At 48.5% G+C, this 22,233-nt stretch overlaps 1 protein-coding gene across 1 annotated transcript in view; it reads right to left on the reverse strand.

Moving 5' to 3' along the window:
• The window catches only part of DENND2B (DENN domain containing 2B), a 151,973-nt gene that overhangs the window by 59,621 nt on the left and 70,119 nt on the right, over nt 1-22,233 (reverse strand). Inside the window, exons 3-4 of the mRNA XM_082270515.1 lie at nt 4,744-5,925; nt 3,257-3,393 (exon numbers count right to left, since the gene is read on the reverse strand). Coding sequence (XP_082126641.1) covers nt 3,257-3,393; nt 4,744-5,925 — 1,319 coding nt within the window. The remainder of the gene's footprint in view (nt 1-3,256; nt 3,394-4,743; nt 5,926-22,233) is intronic.

Raw genomic sequence — 22,233 nt, forward strand, 5'->3', positions numbered from 1 at the left:
ACATCTTTGGGGGGGGGGGGGGCGTAATTTGCCATGTTCACACTGGGCTCTAGGTGGTCTGATTGCAGGTAAAAGCAGTAGGGGGGAGGGAGAGGGCATACTATGTATGCCCTATGTAGTTTTTTGGGCAAATGTATGCAGCACCCTCCAGTGGCGGTTGGTGCTCCATGGTCCGGGGGCAGACGGACCACACCAGCCCGCATGCCATAGCCCCCCCCCCTTCCCTGTCGCCGGCTCACTCACCCTGAGCATCACCCTGAATATTCATTTGCTATGGTCACACAACCAGGTGGGCTCAGGGCACAGTGCTCTGCTCCCCGAGCCCACCCTTTTTTGATGCCTATTGCCTCTGGCTCCAATCACGTGCTTTCTGCATGTAGATTAGGGGGCCAGACACATGGATAGGGGGGGCGGCGCCCCTGCATCCCCAATGGACGGGCCGCCACTGGCACCCTTCTAGACCAGTGCTGGGTTAGATAAATTCAGTTACTGGCCCATTGTAATCAGTCGAGCTACATGTTATTGTTTTGGTCTGTTTTGTGTTTCAATGGCTGCAGTGTTGACTGCTTCCCCGTCTGTCTGGAAAGGTTCTGGAAAATAGCGGGATGGAAGAGTACAATTAGCTCCTGAATATGTTTGCAGCCCTGGCCAATCCCTGGGGAGAGGTACCCAGAAGATGGCTGGGAAGGAGCATAAATACTCTGAGATGGGTTCTTGTCCAAAAGGAGAAGATCCCAGCCTGAAGGAAGTACTGATGCCCACCCGGGCAGGCTTGCCATGTGTCTGCTGTTCATCAAGGTCCTGGCTAGAATAGATGGGGGACCTAATCTGCTAAAATTTACTGGAGCTGACTGAAGGAGCCTTCATCTGGGGATCTGGTTTGGTACTGTATCACTGGAGTGGTGCCTGGAAGAAATTGGAAGGAGGTGTCCTTGGACCTCTCAGTCCACAAATTCCTTGTGCAAGGTCTCTGCTCACAATAATAGGAGTAGAATAGAAGTTGCTATTAAAGTTACTAGAATATCCCAAAGTTACCCCACTCCTATCCAAGTTCAAGTTCTGCAATAAGGCATCAGAAAGGCATTCCTCCAGCCCAGAGGAGTCAAACTCAATTTAAGTGCAGGCTGCATCAGCATTATGGTTGCCCTCAAAGGGCCAGTTGTAGCTGTAAGACTAGATGTCCAGAGGACCCCAACCACCCTTACATAAGATGTCAAGAGCAACCCCCCCCCCCCCCCAAACCATCAGAAGTCAAGAGTCTGCTACCCTCCCTTGTCAAAAAACCTGTGGTTTTTACTTTCTTGGTGAATGGGTAGGGGTATGATGTACCAGATACCCATTCACACAGGGGAGGGCGCAGGATCTGGGGGCCCCTTTGTTAAAGGGGGCTTCCAGTTTCTGAAAAGCCCCCCACCTGCATACTCCCGACAACCACAGCCCAGGGTCGTCAGGAAGAGGCCCTTGTCCCCATCAACATGAGGATAAGGTGCTTGGGGTGCAGGAGCAGAGCCCCTCCTGGCCCAAAGCACCCACCCCCCCATGTTGAGGGAATGTGGCCTGGTATGGTTCAGGAGGGGGGGCGGTCGCTCATCCCCCCCGTTTCCTGACCTGCCAGGCTGCATGCTCGGATACGGGTCTGGTATGGATTTTGGGGGGGGGGGGGGCCCATGCAAGTTTTTTTTTTTTTGCATGGGGTTCCCCTTACAATCCATATGGACTGAGGAGGGGACCCTACGTCGTTTTTTTCATTTTTTTTAATCTGCATTGCCGGGAGCAGACAATACATTACAGCTGCAAGCAAGTTTAAATTACATTTTTTCCTTTGGAAATGTCAGTATTGCTGCAGCAGGCTCCATACATCGTACAAATGCTCCACTTTACAGGCACATTAAGGGGACCCCCCAGGCACGATATTTACAGGAATTTTTCATTTTTATTGTTTCATTTTAAGCATCATTAAAATCACTGCTCCTGTAAAACTGATCGTTTTAAAAAAATGTTTTTGCATTGATACATGTCCCCCAGGGCAGCACCCGGACCCCCATACACGTTTTATGCCAATAACTTGCATATAAGCTTTTAAAATGAGGACTTTCAATTTTTCATGTGTGTGTCCCATAGACTAATGGAGTTCGCATGTTCACTAGAACTTTTTCCCTGTTCGAGATGTTCTGGTGTGAACCGAACAGGGGGGGTGTTCCGCCAATCACTAATAGTTACTATGATTGTTGATGGAAGAGATTTACTGCTGAGGGAGGGGTATATTGTTGCTGGCTGCTGTAGAGCCTATTAATGCTGGTTGCTGGGGTGGATCTATTTTGTTGGGGGTATTTTCTTGTTGGGGGGGGAGGGGGGTCTATTGTTGCTGGGGTATGTATTGTAGTGGGTATTTTCTTGTGGTGGGGGGGGGGAATCTATTGTTGCTGGGGTGGATCTATTGTTTTTGGGGGTATTTTATGGTGGGGCATCTATTGCTGCTGGAGGATCTACTGGAGGAGTTACTATGAGGGATCTATTGTTGTTGGGGATCTATTGTTGCTGTGGGATGTATTGAAGACGAGTGATCTATTGTTGCTGGAGAGATCCAGTGTATCTGGGGGGTCAATTGTTGCTAGCTACAGGGGACCTATTTTACTGCCTTCATTAGCAAATTCAATAAAACTACTAAGCATAAAAAATAAATAAATAAATAAAAAAAGATACATTTCTGTATTCTGTAGGTTAGGGGGGAACCAAGGGACAGTGCTCAGAGGTGGATAGGGGGTGGAGACCAGGGACGGTGCTCGGAGGTGGGTAGGGGGTGGATACAAGGGATGTGGTCAGAGGTGAGTAGGGGGTGGAGACCAGGGACAGTGTTTGGAGGTGGGTAGGGGTGGAGACCAGGAAAAGTGCTCGGTGGTGAGTAGGGGCTTCAGACCAGGGGACGGTGCTCGGAGGTGGGTAGGGGGCAGAGACCAGGGACGATGCTTGAAGGTGGGTAGGGGGGTGGAGACCAGGGACGGTGCTCAATGGTGGGTAGGGGGTGGAGACTGTGCTTTGAGGTGGGTAGGGGATGGAGACAAGAGACGGTGCTCAGAGGTTGGGGGGGGGGGGAAGGAGACAAGAGACCGTGCTCGGAGGTGGGTAGGGGGTGGAGACAAGGGGTGACTCAGAAAGGGGGAGTACCTGCAACTAATCTCTGAGAAAAAAAGGCCTGCCCACAACCCCCCAGACAAGTCACAGGATGATAGTAATGAAAGGAACTCCGGGGACTCACCCACTATGTCTTCATAGGCGTTTTCTTCTAAAGTGCTTTTGGAACCGGATCGGTGCTGCTTCTCTGTACCGTTCTGTACTGGAGACGGGGAACCCAAGGACTGGACGCTGGACGCATCTTCAAACTCCAGAGATTTTCTGCAGGGAATAGACAGGATGGAAAGATGGGAGGCGCTCTGGTATATGCCAGTGATTCTAACTTCCTACTAAGATTAGATTAGAATGACCCACCAAATAAACCGGGGGGGGGGGGGTCTTCAGACTATGGCCCTCCAGAGTTGTTCAGGAACTACAATTCCCATCATGCCTAGTCATGGCTGTGAATGTCAGAGTGTTACAATGCCTCATGGGATGTGTAGTTCCGCAACAGCTGGAGGGCCATAGTTTGAGGATCCTGTCCTTGGTGCCCCTTCTCCCAAAAAAGGGTTAATATTTGGCTTTCGAAGGTTTAATCTATGATTAAGTTCCAGGGATGAAGTGAAACATCACAGCAAAACCCTGTAAGGCGATATATGACAGCCTTAGCTCCAACCAGGCCACGCCCCCAACACTTTTTACTCCACCCCATAGCTTAATTATTCCTATGAGTGAAATACATTGGAGGCGTGGCCTGGTTGGTGCCCGAGCCGAGGCGGTCATGATTCTCCTTACAAGGTTTTGCTGTGATGTGGGACTTTTAGGACTTCCTTTCCATATTGGATGTTTTGAGCTGAGACAAGCTCCGTTCTTGTCAGCACCCCTAGCAGTTTTTCAGGCAGGAGGACCTGGTGGAGACCTTGAGCGGCACCGGTCATTTTTGTTGTGGGCCTGCCTGACACTCACTCATTTTTGCTCTGACAGGGAGAGAATAAATAAGGGAATAACAGCACAACCACCTCTCTCTCTCCTAGAATATAGCCGTCTTCCAAAATTCGAATTTTAAAATACATTCAAATAGAATAGAAAAAAAAAAACAATAGAATAGAATAAATACCACATCCCGAAATTTGAATAGATCAGACAAGAACAGAAAAGAAAAGAATGTAAAAGAATAGAATAGAAAAAGCAATAGAACAGAATTTCAATAGAATAAAAAAAAAAAAAAAAAAGAAGAAAAAAAAAAAAAATAGAATAGCAAGAATAACCATCTTCAGAAACTCGAATTTGAATAGAAAAGAACAGTCAATGATAGAAAAAAGGATAAAAAAAATAAATAAAAAAAACCCAGAAAAAAATCAAATAGAAAGAAAATAACCTTCGTACAAAATCGAATTTTGAATAGAAAAAATTACATTTTCTGAATTCGGTCGAATTAAATTCAATTGGACTGAATTAGGAAAATTTGAATTAAACCAAATAAACGAAACAAATTCCAAAAATTAATTTAACTAAAACAAAATTATATAAATAACGAATCATAAGAAAATGAAAGTTTTTTGTTCTGCACTTCTATTGCTGGGTGACACCACAGAGGGGAGTTCTATGCGTCAGTTCTAAAATGCTTCTTACCGGTTTTGGGATTTCCGATGCTCCTTTTTCGGCCTCCTAGTGACGGGGGGTGCCGGTGTAGACGGGAGAGGGGGTGGGGAGACCGGTGACGTGGAAGGAGGTAGACCATTATTTGGGTTATTCCGATGGCTTTTGTCTGCTTCATACTCAAATGTCCGTTTCGGCTTGGGGACCGGGTTGACCCCGTTGGCGGAGCCCTCGTTGGCCGAGGTGGAGCCGCCCGAGTTTGCCGTCGTCCCCGGCTTACTTTTTGCATTTTTATCATTGAAATGTTCCTGTTCATTTACAATATTTACATTCTCAGGTTTGTCGCCCGGGCTCTCTAAAGTACCGCAGGTGATGGACCGTTTCCGGCCCAGGTCAATGCTGAAGCAACTGCTGGGCAGCTGAGGAAGTCCCATGCCCGGATTGGCTTTCAGCGCCTGCTCGATTTTTTGGATCCGGTTGAGGACGGCCGAGGACTCCTTCCTGCCATGACCCCGGACGAAGGCATTGGCAGGTTCTGATCTACTCGACCGCCTCTCGAAACTCTGAAGGGAGTCACGCTCTGAGGTCTCCTCCTCTGTTTCAGGGTAAGAACAGTCAGAAAATGTTCTGCTCATTCTCCGATATCCTTTGAAATCGAACGTCTTTTCACTGCATGGCGACGCCAGCATGCTGGGACATCCTTCGCTGGTAGATCGCTCACCCTGGTCTCCTTTGTCCATGAAGAGGCTGAGCCTGGGCGAAGGGTCCCTTCTGCACTCCCATTCTGAGATCTTACGCCGAATGTCCAGCACCTGCGAGTGGACCGTGCCGCGGTTGTGGGGCCGGTTGCGCTGATTGGCGGCGGATCCCAGGGAGAGCGTGCTGCGGTTGAGCTGGCAGTTGCCGATCACGTCTCCTTCCTTCCCCGCCTGGGCGTGATCATCTTTCAGCTTGGGGCCCTTAAACACGGAAAGTCTTTTGTCCAGGCAAGCGACGCTGGCCGATTTCTGGAGGTGGTTGGAAGGGTCGTTCTCCGGGGAACTCAGGCGTTGGTCACGCACGCTGGGACCGCGCACGGTCCAGTCTTTGATGACCAGCTTGGTGCTGGGGATGCTGGGAAGCCGGTTAGACTGGAAGAACTCCTCACTGTCACTGAGCGGATATGAAGGGGTGCAGACCGGAGACAAAACCGGAGGAGGGGACACCGACTGAGACCTGTGGATGACAGAGGAGAAGAAGATTACACACAGAAGCCAAAGATAGAGGAAACATGGTGGAAGTTCCAGTTTGGGGTGGAAGTCACAGTCTTTGGCATTGTAGAAACATGATTGGGGTCAGGGCTGGGACAAGGGGTGGGCTGGAGGGGCAGGCTGCCCTGGGCACTGTGGTATCATTTGAGGTTCGGGGGCACCACAACAAGATTGGGGGGGGGGGGGGGGGGAGTAGATTTGTGTTGAGAGGGGGGAACTTTGGGGGGGGGGTGGCAGGAGGTAAGGGATTGCATTCCAGGTTTACATGCCTTGTAAGGAATAAAGGCTATTTAAAATAAATGGGAGGGGGGGAGGGGGGAGTAGATTTGTGTTAAGAGGGTGAATTTGGGGGTGGCAGGAGGTAAGGGATTGCATTCCAGGTTTACATTCCTTGTAAAGAATAAAGAATAAAGGCTATTAAAAATAAATGGGAGGGGGGGGGGGGTAGTAGATTTGTGTTAAGAGGGGGAATTTGGGGGCAGCAGAAGGTAAGGGATTGCATTAGGGATTGACAGATTATCGGCAAAGCCGATATATCGAGGATATAACCATCAGCCCCTGAGGTTACCGATATTTCGGGAAAGTGCTTGTACCGGAGTGATCCCTGCAGCTAGAGGCATCACTCCGGTACCGGCGTCCATAGCCGAGGATCGGCTGTCTTGCAATGACAAACGATGCGGCTGAGAAGCCACTCGGCTGTCATTACAAGGGGTGGGAGGGGATGTCCCCCCCCCTCCCACTGGGAGACCCGGGCATCCTACCTGCACGGCCGCCGAAGACCCGATCAAAGCCGCATCCGACTCTGATCTCAGGTCTCTATGCTACAGTATGCAAAAAACCCGGAAGTGATGTCATAACATCACTTCCGGGTACTGTCTGGCGTCAGATTGAAAAAAAAAAAAATGACAGCATTCAAAACAGCCAAACTTGGCATTTTGAATGCTTTTAAATGCAGAGAAGGGGTTTGCAGAAATGCAGAGGAGGACCCCAGATCCCTCCACAAGAGTACCTGTCAAAAAAAAAAAAAAATGTATATGTAATATATTATTATATATATATTTTTAAATGTACAAAAATTAATCGGCCAATATTGGCCGATACTGATATGCATTGGCCAAAATATCAGTATTGGCAACGAAAAACCGATATTGGCCGATCACTAGTTTGCATTCCATGTTTATATTCCTTGTAAGAGGGATAAGAGCCCATTCAGGCTAGCGCGACACGACTTTGGGGGGCGACCTGTGAAGTCGCGTGCACCGCGACTTCCGCGCGACTTGCAGAGACTTCACATAATGGAAGTTTATGCAAGTCGCTCCAAGGTCGCCCCAAAGTAGTACAGGACCCTTTTTCTAAGTCGGAGCGACTTGTGTCGCTCCTATTAGAACGGTTCCTGTACTACTCAATGGACTGCGACCGAGCGCGACTTATCAGGCTGACAAGTCGTGCTAATGTGAATAGGCTCTAAAGGTGAATAAAAAAGATATAAATAAATAAATAAATGGAATGGGGGGGGGGGGGGAGTAGATTTGTGTTGAGAGGGGGAACTTGGAGGGGGGGGGGTGGCAGGAGGTAAGGGTTTGCATTCCATGTTTATATTCCTTGTAAGAGGGATAAAGGTGATTAAAAAATAAATAAATGAATAAAAAAGGGACAGTGTAAAAATAAAAAGTAAAATAAAAAGGAAACAATTTCCAACACTAACGAGTCACATGACACCGGGGAGGGAAAATGGCTAATTGGACCCAATTTGGACATTGTCACTTGGTGTACTCACTTTTGTTGCCAGCGGTTTAGACATTAATGGCTGTGTGTTGAGTTATTTTGAGGGGACAGTAAATTTACACTGTTATACAAGCTGTACACTCACTACTTTACATTGTAGCAAAGTCTCATTTCTTCAGTGTTGTCACATGAAAAGATAGAATAAAATATTTACAAAAATGTGAGGGGTGTACTTACTTTTGTGAAACTATATATACACACATATATATAACGTTTGGGGGAATATAAGTAATTTTCTACCAGAAGAAAATACGGATTTAAAACTTGTAAATAAAAAATTCCGGAAAAGTCGTGTTTGGGAAGTGGATACCCCTTCCTTGCTCTAAAATTAAAAAAAAAAAATAAATGTTTGCCTCTAGTCCTACTTTAGATAATTTCACTTCTTGCATTGGAACGTTCACAGAGCTGCATTCATTTGGGTCATATCTGCCTGGAGTTGTGCTTTTGGCCCCCACATTCCTCCTTGGTTGCACTCAGTGAACGGTGTAACCAGAAATGAGTAACCAGCTGACCTCCAATAACCTTCTGGAAAGTTGGTATAATCGCGGTTTGGCCGAACGTTTTAAAAACTTGCAGCCTCCAATATTTTTGAATCAAAAGTCCCTTTGAAGGCAATTGTAATCGGAACCAACCTCCAAAAATAATGGCGATCCGGGGAAATTTAGAGGACAGTTACCAGCAACCCTGGAAGTCCCTATATGCAAGCAGAAAAATGGGGGTGGTGATGAGTGTGTGTATGTGTGTGTGTGTGTGTGTGTGTGTGTGTGTGGGGGGGGGGGGTTCAGCTTTCACATGCTAAAATAACAGCAGTAGAAATAAAGCCACTTGGGGTGGGGGCAATGTGTACTAGGACGGTAAATATTAGGGGTAAAGGATTTGTACTGGGGGGGTGCATTTGAGATTTGGGGGGTGGTTGGGAGGGGGGTTGGGTTGGTAAGAGGATTTGTGCTAGGAGGGAGGATTGAGGGACTCTTTGTCCTGGGGGGGGGGGGGGGGAGTGAAAATGTGTACTAGGAGGGGAAATTTTTTGGGTAGAGGATTTGTACTGGGGGGGGGGGGGGGTGATTTTTCGGGGGTGGGAGAGCATTTGAGATTTGGGGGGGGGATATGTGTTGGGGGGGAGGTGATTTGTGGATTAAGAGGGTCTTTGAACTGGGGGGCCGAAATGTGTTCTAGGAGGGGAAATTTTAGGGGTAGAGGAATTGTACTGGGGGGGGGGGTGATTTTTCGGGGTTGGGAGAGTATTTGAGATTTGGGGGGGGGGGATATGTGTTGGGGGGGGGGATTTGTGCTAGGAGGGGGTCTTTGTACTGGGGGGGCAAAAATGTGCACTAGGAGGGGAAATTTTATGTGTAGAGGATTTGTACTGGGCTGGTTATTGTTTTGGGTGGGGGTGCATTTGAGATTTTGGGGCTGAGAGTGGGGCAAAGATTTGTGTTGATAGGTGGGATGGGGGGGGGGGGAATAAAAAGATTTGTGCTAGGAGGAAAGATTGAGGGGCTCTTTGTCCTGGGGGGGGGGGGGGTTGAGCGAAAAGATGTACTAGGAGGGGAAATTTTAGGGGTAGAGGAATTGCACTGGGAGGGTGATTTTTAGGGGTGGGAGGGCATTTGAGATTTAGGGGCAAAGATTTTTTATTTGGGAGGGGATATTTGTGCTAGAAAGGAGGATTGAGGGTTTTTTTGTGCTAAGAGGGAGGGATCTGGAGTTGGGGGGGGGGGGGCGAAAATGTGTACTAGGAGGAGAAATTTTAGGGGTAAAGGATTTGTACAGGGGTGGTGATAAAGATATGTTTTGGGAGGGGGGATTGGGGGGGGGGGGGGATGGAAGATTGAGGGGATATTTGTCCTGAGATGGAGGGATCTGAAGTGGGGAGGGGGGGGCGAAAAATGTGTACTAGGAGGGGAAATTTTAGTGGTATAAGATTTGTGCTGGGGGTGATTTTTCTGGTTTTTTGGGGGCTGGAGGGGGGGGGGTTCAGCAAGGGGGTGAATTTGTACGTGGAGGAGGGGGGGATTTATGCTTAGGGGGTAAGCATGCAAATTGGTGCTCAGTTTTTTTGTGGGGGGGGGGGATTTTTTGCTTGCACATAATGCTCATACATCTTGGGAGGGGCGGGGGCGTAGTTCACCGTGAGCTCTAGATTACCTTGTCCCAACACTGGCAGAAGCATCCCACCTAAAAAAATAAATACCTTTTGAGAATTTCCAATACAATTACATTTGGGATATTCAAAATTAGCCCAAATCGAACGCTGATCCAAATTCCCGGATAAACTCGATTTGAAACTAACTGTGGCCATTTGATAAGAAACGGTCATCATCTGGGACATTTCCCTTCCTGTAAGTGCTCCAGCTGCTGCAGAACGGCAGTTGATTGGCAGCTGACAGCGGGGGTACATACGGACGTCAGAGCAGATTGTCTTCCATCCTGTGAGTCACGTTTCCCCACAATGGCAGAGACGCATCTTCATCTATGGAACCCAGCACAGAAAATCTACGGAGATCGCTAATCAGAAACACGCAGATTCCACCGAGCGCGTCACAATAAATTTCTAAATCATCTAATTTTCCTCCGGCCCCAAATCACAAACATACGCTTCTCATCAGCCGCTGCCGCCGTACAGAGGAGGGCGAATTATACCGATGAGAGAGTGAGCCATGGGATGAATTATATAAATTATTTCAGGGAAGCTTGCGTAGATGGGGAGGGGGGGGGGGGTACAAACAGAAAATTATGTACCTGCCAAAAAATATTGTAATGCAATTAAAAAAGAAAAAAAAAAAAAACACTCTAATTGGCCACATAGCCCCACCCACAAGACCTCACAGCAAGAAGTGCCACAGCCCCACCCCTTTCTTACTCTTTGGTCTATTGGTGAATATAACCCACCCAGCTCTGTCCTTTTATATGCCCACCCAACTACACCTCTAAATGTGTGATAACCACCCGTCATGCTCACTTTATGGGTTAGTCTCGACCAGACCCCACCCCTAAATATGTGATGATTGCCCATCATGCTCACTTTATGGGTTGGCCCCAACCAGACCCCGCATCTGAATATATGACGGCCTCTCATTATGCCCAATTTATAGGTTTGTCCCAGCCAGACCCCATCTCTAAATATGTACTGACAGCCAATAATGCCCACTTCATGGGTTGGCCCCTACCAGACCTCACCGCATAAATTGTGGGTACCACCCATCACACCCACATTATGGGTTGTCCCATCCAGACCTAATCTCTAAATATATGGACTATTGCCCATCATGCCCACTTTATGAGTTGGTCCCTACCAGACCCTACCTCTAAATATGTGACGATCGCCCATCATGGCCACTTTATGGGTTGTCTTATCCAGACCCTAACTATGTGATGACCGCCCATCATGCCCTTTTTATGGGTTGGCCCTGACCAGACCCCATCTCTAAATATGTGGGTACTGCCCATCATACCCACTTTATGGATTGTCCCATCTGGACTCAATCTCTAAATATATGACTATTGCCCATCATACATCATAACTTTATGGGTTGGCCCCGACCAGACCCTGCCTCTAAATATGTGACGGCCTCTCCTCATGCCCAATTTATAGGTTTGTTTCAGCCAGACCCCATCTGTAAATATGTGGGTACTGCCCGTTACACCCACTTTATGGATTGACCCATCCAGACCCAATCTCTAAATACACTGTTTAAAAAAATTAAAGGAACGCTTTTTAAGAGTATAGCATCAAGTCAATTAAACTCCTGGGATATTGATCTGGTCCGTTAAGTAGCAAAGGGGGTTGTTAATCAGTTTCAGCTGCTTTGGTGCAATTCAAATTAACAACAGGTGCACTAGAAGGGCAACAATGTAACGACCTCCAAAGAATGGTTTTACAGGTGTCCCATCCAGACCTAATCTCTGAATATATGACTATTGCCCATCATGCCCACTTTATGGGTTGGTCCCTACCAGACCCCACCTCTAAATATGTGATGATCGCCCATCATGGACACTTTATGGGTTGGCCCTGACCAGACCCCATCTCTAAATATGTGGGTATGGCCCATCACACCCACTTCATTGATTGTCCCATCCGGACCCAATCTCTGAATATATGACTATTGCCCATCATGCCCACTTTATGGGTTGGCCCCCGACCAGATCCCTCCTCTAAATATGTGATGATCGCCCATCATGGCCCCTTTATATGTTGTCTTATCCAGACCCTAACTATGTGATGACTGCCCCATCATGCCTACTTTATGGGTTGGCCCCGACCAGACCCCATCTCTAAATATGTGGGTATGGCCCATCACACCCACTTTATGGATTGTCCCAACCGGACCAAATTTCTAAATATACAACTATTGCCCATCATGCCCCTCTTATGGTTTGGCCCCGACCAGACCTGGCTCTTAATATGTGACGGCTTCTCATTATGCCCAATTTATAGGTTTGTCCCAGCCAGACCCCATCTCTAAATATGTGCTGACCGCCCAGCATGCCCACTTTATTGGTTAGCCCCACCCAGACCCCATCTCTAAATATGTGGGTACTGCCTGTTACACCCACTTTATGGATTGTCCCATCCAGACCCAATCTCTAAATATTTCCTTATTGCCCATCATGCCCACTTTATGGGTTGGTCTCTACCAGAACCCGCCTCTAAATATGTGACAATCGCCCATCATGCCCACTTTATGGGTTGGCCCCGACCAGACCCCATCTCTAAATATGTGAGCACTGCCCATCACACCCACTTTATCGGTTGTCCCATTCAGAAACCGTCTCTAAATATGTGACAACTGCCCATCATGCCCACTTTTTGGGTCGGCCCTAAACAGACCTCACCTCTAAATATATGGCTATCATCCATCATGCCAGCTTTATGGGTTGGCCCTGACCAGACCTCACCTCGAAATATTGGGGTATATTTAGACTTCATGGGTTGGTCCCATCCAGTCCCCATCTCTAACTTTGTGTTGACCACCCATAAGGCCCACTTTAAAAAAAAAAGGGGTCTGGATTGGACAAACCAATAAATACGTCGGGATTGCTCATCATACCTACTTTATGGGTTGGTCCTAACCAGACTCCGCCCACTTGCACCCTGCTTCCGGCAAAAATATATTTTTTAAAAAGGAACTGTGCATGTTCAAGTACCAAATGGGCAACAAGGTCTCTTAAAGTGTACGGCCCTCATCCTTGCAGATACGCGCAGAGGGTGCAGCACCCCCTACAGGTGTAAAAGAGATGCAAAGCTCTTTATTACATGGAGACAGGTCATGTGACTAGAGTAGAAGCAGAATCCCAAACTTAGAACTCATTTTAAGGATTTCAGCAAGTGACCCGGATGACATCTCTGGAAGGAAGGAGAACCCAGATTTGCAGAAATCCACCGACTGTATGCTGTGGAGCCAATAGGCATTTATTTTATGCGTCCGTCGCCCCTGACTTCCTCTATTTTCCTGACCTGCTCCGGAATTACTAACTCCTCTTCCAGACTCCACCATCCTGGAGGACGCACGTTGCGTCACCTCAGCCTCCAATATCCCCATCTAATGAAAGTGGCTTCTCCATCTTATTCCCAGAACAGAATCGGATCCATGTGTGCCGGCGGCAGAGAGGATTCGGCGTACAATGCCATAAAAAGAACTCGTATTTCACGGGCACTTCATTCCTCCCGTTACAGATTAGCGTCCCGCAAAACGCAGCGGCCTCTCAGCTGCCAAACGAAGAACGGGGAAAACCGAAAACTCTCAGACTCGTTCCTGCGACAGGTTATCGCCGGGATTAATGGAGTGTGAGGAGATGGATGGTTCTCCTGACAACGTGCCAGACTGGGGGGGGGGCGCTATCCCACTGCAATGACATCATCCGGTCGCCTCTTACTAATATGGTAACAGAGAGAAGAAGAAGACAGTCCCGCCGTTTGTGCCGGGAGGACAATAAATCATAAAACACAAGGAAATCCCCCAAATTTAAAGACAGCTGTAGCCAAACACCCTGCAAAACACATCAAAAGTGCGCCACCCGCCATAGGATCTGTAAAAATGATACGTTCTAAAAAAAGAAAAAAAACTGCGAAATCCGCGAAATCCAGACCGCCATTGGAGGAAATATGCAGCTACAATGTTATGAATCATTTTATTGATCACCTTCCCAAAATACTAGCGGAGGTGATAAACAGGGCTTATATAGGTGAGCTGTGGTATCAATTCTACGCGTTTCAATCAAACACAGCGCTACTCACAATGCAAGCAAGGACGATGTAGCCAACTTTAAACCAGCGTTTCTCAGTCAGGGTGCCTTCTGGGTTACCCCCCCCTGGGGTGCCACAAACGCAGGACTTGGATTGCTCTGGATCGGAGTTTCGGATAGCCATGGGTGGGTGTGTCACGTGTGTCATCCTCCAGCACCATGGCAACCAATAACACTCTATGGGCAGGATGCGGGGTGTCAGTTGTTGCTATGGTGTGGGCTGCTGGCTCAATCCAGGGCAGGCAGCATGCAGGGCCATCCCCAACATTCTCCACCATCTCTTGAGCCAAAAAGTATGGCTCTGAACTGAAGAGAGGGATGTATGATTGGGGAGACTCTGATGGGGGGGACTGTGTGATTAGGGGGGACTCCATGTATATGGGGACCTCTGATGTTTAGGGAGGACTCAGATGTGACGAATGGGCTCTGATGTGATGGGGGGGACCTTTATTGTCACGTGGGATCTTTGATATCATGGGGGACCTGTGATGTGATGGGATGACCCCTGATGTGATGGGGGGACCTCTGATGTTATGAAGGACCTCTGATGTGATGGGGGGGGACGTCTGACTTGATCGGGGGGGCACCTCTGAAGTGATGGGGGGGACCTCTGATGTGATCAGGGGGGAATCTTTGATATGGGGGGGACCTCTGATGTGATGGGAGGGCCTCTGATAAGATGGAGGAAGGGGAGACCTCTGATGTGATGGAGGGAGGGGAGACCTCTGATGTGATGGAGGGGGACCTCTGATGTGATGGGGGGGACCTCTGATGTGATGGGGGGGACCTCTGACGTGATCGGGGGGGGGCACCTCTGAAGTGATGGGGGGACCTCTGATGTGATCAGGGGGGAATCTTTGATATGGGGGGGGGGCCTCTGATGTGATGGGAGGGCCTCTGATAAGATGGAGGGAGGGGAGACCTCTGATGTGATGGAGGGAGGGGAGACCTCTGATGTGATGGAGGGAGAGGAGACCTCTGATGTGATGGGGGGGGGACCTCTGATGTGATGGGGGGAGGGGAGACCTCTGATGTGATGGGGGGGGGGGAGACCTCTGACTTGATCGGGTAGGGGGGGGCACCTCTGAAGTGATGGGGGGGACCTCTGATATGATTGGGGGGGAATCTTTGATATGAGGGGGGGGACCTCTGATGTGATGGGAGGACCTCTGATGTGATGGGAGGGCCTCTGATGTGATGGGGGAAGGGGGGGGGGACCTCTGATGTGATGGGAGGACATTTGATGTGATCAGGGGTCTTTGATGTGATATGGGGGGGCTCTGATGCGATGGAGGACCTCTGATGTGAAGTTTTATTGAGTCAGTTACATGCATTGTCCCAGGTTTCCCAATAATAAGTAACATTTACATTTCAGACTGGGGTGCTTTGAGATTTTGCATATGGATGCCACGGGTAAAACAAAATTGAGAAATTCTGCTTTACACAACCCAATCACCGCAAGACTTCCTTATTGTAGCACCAATCTGATCTGCTACCAATCTTGTCTATGGGGAGATCTGTAAGGATATAAATGGCTTCGCCCTGGTCACACCAGTGTTTGGTTTCGTGATTCCTGAAACCCGACAACGCTCAAGATATACAACCTTATTATTCTCGATGGGCCCGGAGTCACTTGTTGCGAGAGGCTCAAAAAAGTATGGGAGCTTCTTTGGGGCAGAATTGTGCATTTTTGGTTCCACAGACTTTTATTGAACCACCTGTGAAAAGTGTAGATACGCGGTTTTCAGGCACAAAAGCCTCTAAATCACCCGGCTCCAATGTGACTGGGGGCTTATTACAGCCATTAACAGCGAAAGTCAATAGCAGCATTAAAAACAACGAAAAACATCCAAACAATGCAAACCACCAGTGACGGGCGCCAGGTGACACCAGTGAGGCGGCGCCGGGTGACACCAGACACGGGGGTCCAGGGTGACAGGTGACGAGGCGCCAGGTGACACATGTGATGGAGCGCCGGATGACACCAGTTCTGGAAGACTCAAAAACAGACCTGAACTGGATTGAGTAATATATAACAAATAAGCAAAGGCAGCGCCAATGATAGAAATGTTGTCATTTCAAGGTGTCGCCTCTGATGACGTCAATCTATGACGAAACATGTAAGGCGGAGCCCTACATCGGACGACAGCATGCTCGATAGCCGCGGAATTTGTGTATGTTGTACACATGCTGTTTATATTGTTTCTTCATGTAAGTGCAATTCAAGTAAACTAATCGTTTTATTGGAACGTACTGCACTATTATAGTCTCTGTTTGTACTGAGGTGCTAATATCTTGCAAATATTGGAGAGTTGTTCTTCCATCTACATCCAGTGTTGTTTTTGATTGAAATCTGTTCTTGGTGACCACTCTAATTTGAGGGTCTATTTGGTAAGCAGTTTGATTTACCACGTGGTGATTGATGAACCAATTTCCATCTTATTCACTGGTCTTGGGTGACCTTTCCTATTTTACCCTCTACTATGGACTTTTATAGATTGCGATCAGCACTTTACATATTTTTATGGACTGTGATTAACAATTAAATCATTGGCGCTGCCCAGTGGCGGCTGGTGCTTAATTTTCTTGGGGGGGGGGGGCTCTGATCGATTGCCTGTCAGGCCCCCTGCCAGCCCCTGCAATTACCTCATGCAGGTGGCGGCTTTTCCACCTGCATCTCCTCCTGAGTTCCAGCGGTCGCTTCTCCTCCCGGCCAATCAGGAGTTAGGACTTGCGGCCAATCAGGTCTTAGGACTACCAGGCAATCGGGATTTAGAGCCTACTTCCTGATTGGCCCGTGAGGAGAAACAGGAAGACTTTAGCGAATATTAAATTCGCTAATGTCACGCAACTGCGTGGGCTTTGGGCGCAGTGCTCTGCGCCCCGAGCCCGTCCCGTTTTGAAGCCAATTAGAACCTCTGGCTCTAATCATGTGCTTCTTTAAAAAAAAAAAAAAAAATGATGTAAATCCATGTGTCCGGCACCCTTAATGTAGATTAGGGTTCAGGTGCATGGATTAGGGGAGTGGCGCCCCTGTGCCCATAATGGACGGGCCGCCATTGGTGCTGCCTTTGCTTATGTATTTATGTTTGGTGTGTAATCTTACCTATAGGGCTGGCTGCCTTCTGTGTATACATTGTGTTCTTAGTGCAGATATATTTCCTGATTTAATATATAACAAAGCCCAAACCCAACGATGACAAAGTGCAGAGAAATGTGTGACATATAATACTGTACAAATAAAAGAAAGGCGTCATAGGATATGTATAGGAAAGTCCCTAAATCTCCACTGAGCCACCTGCATGGAAAATAAGATATGACAGATAGGTAGACAGATAGATATAGAGAGGTAGACAGATACATATAGAGAGGTAGATAGTATAATAAGGACACTGCACATTCATTCGATGCGTTTCATGGATCAGAGCCCACGTTATCAGGATACGTGCAGATCAGATGGGAGAACATGTGTATGTCCCTGATGAAGTGGGCTCAGTTCAATGAAACGTGTTGTATGAATATCTTCTGAATCTTTGTGATATATACAAGCATGCCAGAATGGATAATGTGCACCTCCAAAACTAAATACCGTAGGTTTGTGAAAGACCTGGGGTGCTGGAATTAATGAAGCCCCCCCCCCCCCCCCACAATAACAAATACACTTCCTGTCCCATCTTTTCCCAAGAAAAAATCCCATCTGCAGCAAAAATCAACACCTTACAAGAACAAATCAACACACAAACCCCCCCCCCCCAACAGCAAAAATTGACCCCCCTCCTGAGTTAGATTTCTTTGAAACACACATCTCCTCCTACACAAATTCTCCCTCTACCCCCTTCCTCAGGCACACGTCTCCTACAACCATTACCCCCTGCCCCCCCCCCCTTCCAAAGCACAGATTTGTCTCTGCAAATCTCCTCCCTAACACTCCCCCCCCCCCCCCCAGGAAAACTCTACCTCTCCTAAGCAAAATTATTTTCAGACACACATCTCCTGTGCAAAATCTTCTCCCTATGTCCCCCCCCCCCCCGGGACACATATACCCCCTACAAGCATTAACCCCATTAACCCCTGCAAATTACCCACCCAGCACTGATTTACCTCCGAAGACCCCCCCCCCAGCAAAAATCTACCCCCTCCTGAGCTAATTCCCCCCCCCCTCACAAGCACTAATTTCCCCAAGCCCCTCCCCATCCTTAAAAACAAATCTCCCCTCAGCGCTAATCTCCCCCCTCACCTGCAGCAATATCTTCTTCCTCAGCATTCATTTCCCCATGTCAGAGCAGAGGAGGAACCTAGAGGAGTCTTCCCCTGCTCCAACCCCCCTGTATCTGAGGTCTGATAATCTGCATATCACAAATATTCCCTCAATTTCTGTATAATATTCCATAGGAATATGGTATGCAGGCTTCTGTGATCAACATCCCACCGCCAATATCCCGAAATCAATATCCTGCCTCCAATATCCCGCAATCAATATCCCGTCGCCAATATCCCGCAATCAATATCCCGTCGCCAATATCCCGCAATCAATATCCCGTCGCCAATATCCCGCAATCAATATCCCGTCGCCAATATCCCGCAATCAATATCCCGCCGCCAATATCCCGCCGCCAATATCCTGCCAAAGGGGAACCAGACAGCAATAAAAATTAAGTGGAAGTTATATTTTGGTGGCAGTGTGCGGTAGAAGCTGTGAGGACGGACATTGGATAATAAAGGATGCCGATGATTTCCGCACCTCCCCAGTGACCTCTCCTCGCAACGTTCGATGACGTCAGGAGAAAATAACGCCAATCTCGTTTTTCCTCCGATTACAGGTCCCGCACCTCTCCAAACAACTCCGCCGTCCGCCTTCCATTATCCCGCCAACTTGGGAATGTTGGTTTTGAGCGAGCGCCAAGCTGAAGCGAGCGATGACTCTGCTGAAAGGCAAATCGCAGGAAACTCCCCACAGAAAAGGAAAAAAAAAAAAAAAGGGATTCCTGTTTTATCTAAAAAGCCCCAAAATGATAAGAATGGCGCAGTTCCCACGTTGCACCACCGCCAGAGAGAGCGAGGCGCACCGCCGCCATAGAGAGCGAGGCAGACCGCCGCCAAAGAGCACGAGGCGCACCGCCACAGAGAGCGAGGCGCACCACTTCCACAGAGAGCGAGGCGCACCGCCGCCACAGAGAGCGAGGCGCACCGCCGCCACAGAGAGCGAGGGGCACCGCCGCCATAGAGAGCGAGGCAGACCGCCGCCATAGAGAGCGAGGCAGGCCGCCGCCATAGAGAGCGAGATGCATCGCCACCATAGAGAGCGAGGCAGACCGCCACCATAGAGAGCGCGGCAGGCCGCCGCCATAGAGAGCGAGATGCATCGCCGCCATAGAGAGCGAGGCAAACCGCCGCCATAGAGAGAGAGATGCACCGCCACCATAGAGAGCGAGACGCACCGCCGCCATAGAGAGCGAGATGCATCCCTGCCATAGAGAGCGAGGCAAACCGCCGCCATAGAGAGAGAGATGCACCGCCGCCATAGAGAGCGAGACGCACCGCCGCCATAGAGAGCGAGACGCACCGCCGCCACAGAGAGCGAGGCAGACCGCCGCCACAGAGAGCGAGGCAGACCGCCGTCACAAAGAGCGAGGCAGACCACCGTCACAAAGAGCGAGGCAGACCACCGCCAAAGAGAGCGAGGCAGACCGCCGCCACAAAGAGCGAGGCAGACCGCCGCCACAAAGAGCGAGGCAGACCGCCGCCAAAGAGAGCGAGGCAGACAGCCGCCACAGAGAGCGAGGCAGACCACCGCCACAAAGAGCGAGGCAGACCACCGCCACAGAGAGCGAGGCAGACCACCGCCACAAAGAGCGAGGCAGACCACCGCCACAGAGAGCGAGGTAGACCGCCGCCACAAAGAGCCAGGCAGACCACCGCCACAAAGAGCGAGGTAGACCACCGCCACAAAGAGCGAGGCAGACCACCGCCACAAAGAGCGAGGCAGACCACCGCCACAAAGAGCCAGGCAGACCACCGCCACAAAGAGCCAGGCAGACCACCGCCACAAAGAGCCAGGCAGACCACCGCCACAAAGAGCCAGGCAGACCACCGCCACAAAGAGCGAGGCAGACCACCGCCACAAAGAGCGAGGCAGACCACCGCCACAAAGAGCGAGGCAGACCACCGCCACAAAGAGCGAGGCAGACCACCGCCACAAAGAGCGAGGCAGACCACCGCCACAAAGAGCGAGGCAGACCACCGCCACAACGAGCGAGGTAGACCACCGCCACAAAGAGCGAAGCAGACCACCGCCACAAAGAGCGAGGCAGACCACCGCCACAAAGAGCGAGGCAGACCACCACCACAAAGAGCGAGGCAGACCACCGCCACAAAGAGCGAGGCAGACCACCGCCACAAAGAGCGAGGCAGACCACCGCCACAAAGAGCGAGGCAGACCACCGCCACAAAGAGCGAGGCAGACCACCGCCACAAAGAGCGAGGCAGACCACCGCCACAAAGAGCGAGGCAGACCGCCGCCATAGAGGGCAAAAATCCAGGGTCACCTTCCTGGACTGAGATGGCGGCTCAGAGATGACACAATCATATAAATCCTGCTGCCTGTGTTGTTCTTGGATGTGTTTTTGATGCAGAAAAAAAGCACTGGACTGCATGTGGTGTGAACTGGCCCTCAGTCCAATGCATTTTTTTTTCTGCATCAAAAACGCATGGAAAGTAGCTTAAATGGTTTTCAGTGGCATAGTTCACACCAGTGCGGTCAGTTCCAGTGTGTTCCAGTTGCAGAAAAAAAAATTAGAACATGCTGCATTTTTACTGCCCTGGACTGTACTGGAACGGAGCAAAACGCATCAAAAAAGCACCTAAATGCACCAAAAACACACATGTTCTTAAGGTTAAGAAAAAAATGGGGGGGGGGGGGGGGGAGAAAATCACTGGACTGCATGTGGTGTGATCTGGGGGGGGGGGGAATGCACCGACTGCATCAAAAATGCTCAAAAAAAAAAAAAAAAAAACACATTAAAAAAGCACACACCAAAAACACGCATGCAAAAAAATGATCCAGAACGCATCTGGACTGCGTTTCCATGGTGTGAACTGACCCTAAGTAAAAGCACCTCACATAGTGCACAAACACTGGCTAGGCACACCATTTAACCCTTTAATCGCCCTTAGCGTTAACCCCTTCCCAGCCAGTGTCATTAGTACAGTGACAGTGCATATTTCTAGCACTGATCATTATATTAGTGTCAAAATTGTTTGCCGCAATATCGCAGATCAGTTGCTGATCGCCGCCATTAGTGGTAAAAAATAAATAAATAAATAAATAAATAAGTCATTTAGTTTGTAGATGCAACTTTTGCACAAACCAATCAATATTCGCCTATTGGAATTTACCAAAAATATGCAGCAGAATATTTATTGGTATAAATTTATGAAGAAATTTTTTTATTTATTTATTTTTTTTGTTATTGGATGTTTTTTTTGCAGAAAGTTAAAACTTGTTTTTTTTTTTTTTTTTTTCAAAAATTGTCTCTCTTTTTTATTTGTTTATAGCACAAAAAATAAAGAAAATTAAAAAAAAAAACAAAAAAACCTCCAAAGACATGCTGGTAGGTTAATTGGATCCTGTATTAAAATAAAAAAAAAAAAAAATTGGCCCTACTGTGTATGAATGTGAGTTAGGGACCTTAGATTGTAAGCTCCTTGAGGGCAGGGACTGATGTGAATGTGTGATGTATATGTAAAGCGCTGCGTAAATTTACAGCGCTATAGAAGAACCTGAAATAAATAAAATAAAAAACAAAAAAATAAAAACCACACCGGTGCTCAAATACCACCAAAAGAAAGCTCTATTTGTGTGGGGGGGGGGGGGGAGATTTTATTTAGGTACAGCGTCGCACGACTGCGCAATTGTCCGGTGTTCTGTCAACAATCAGCACAGGGCTCCTCCTATTTAGGAACACAGGTCTCTGTGTTGATTCCATGAGCCCACCCCCCTCACAGTTAGAAAGCACCCCCTAGGCATACATGTAACCCTTTGATCACCCCTGGGTTAACCCCTTCCCTGCCAGTGTAATTTTTACAGTAACGGTAATATATATATATATATATATATAAATATTGGGTTTTTTTTTTCCAGAATTGTCACAATTTTTTTGTTTATAGCACAAAAAAAAAAAAATTTGCACAGTTAGAAAGTACTCCCTAGGGACACATTTAACCCTTTGATTACCCCTGG

This window comes from Pelophylax lessonae (assembly GCF_965119305.1).
Source record: "Pelophylax lessonae genome assembly, chromosome: 10".
In the NCBI taxonomy this organism is placed as follows: Eukaryota; Metazoa; Chordata; class Amphibia; order Anura; family Ranidae; genus Pelophylax; species Pelophylax lessonae.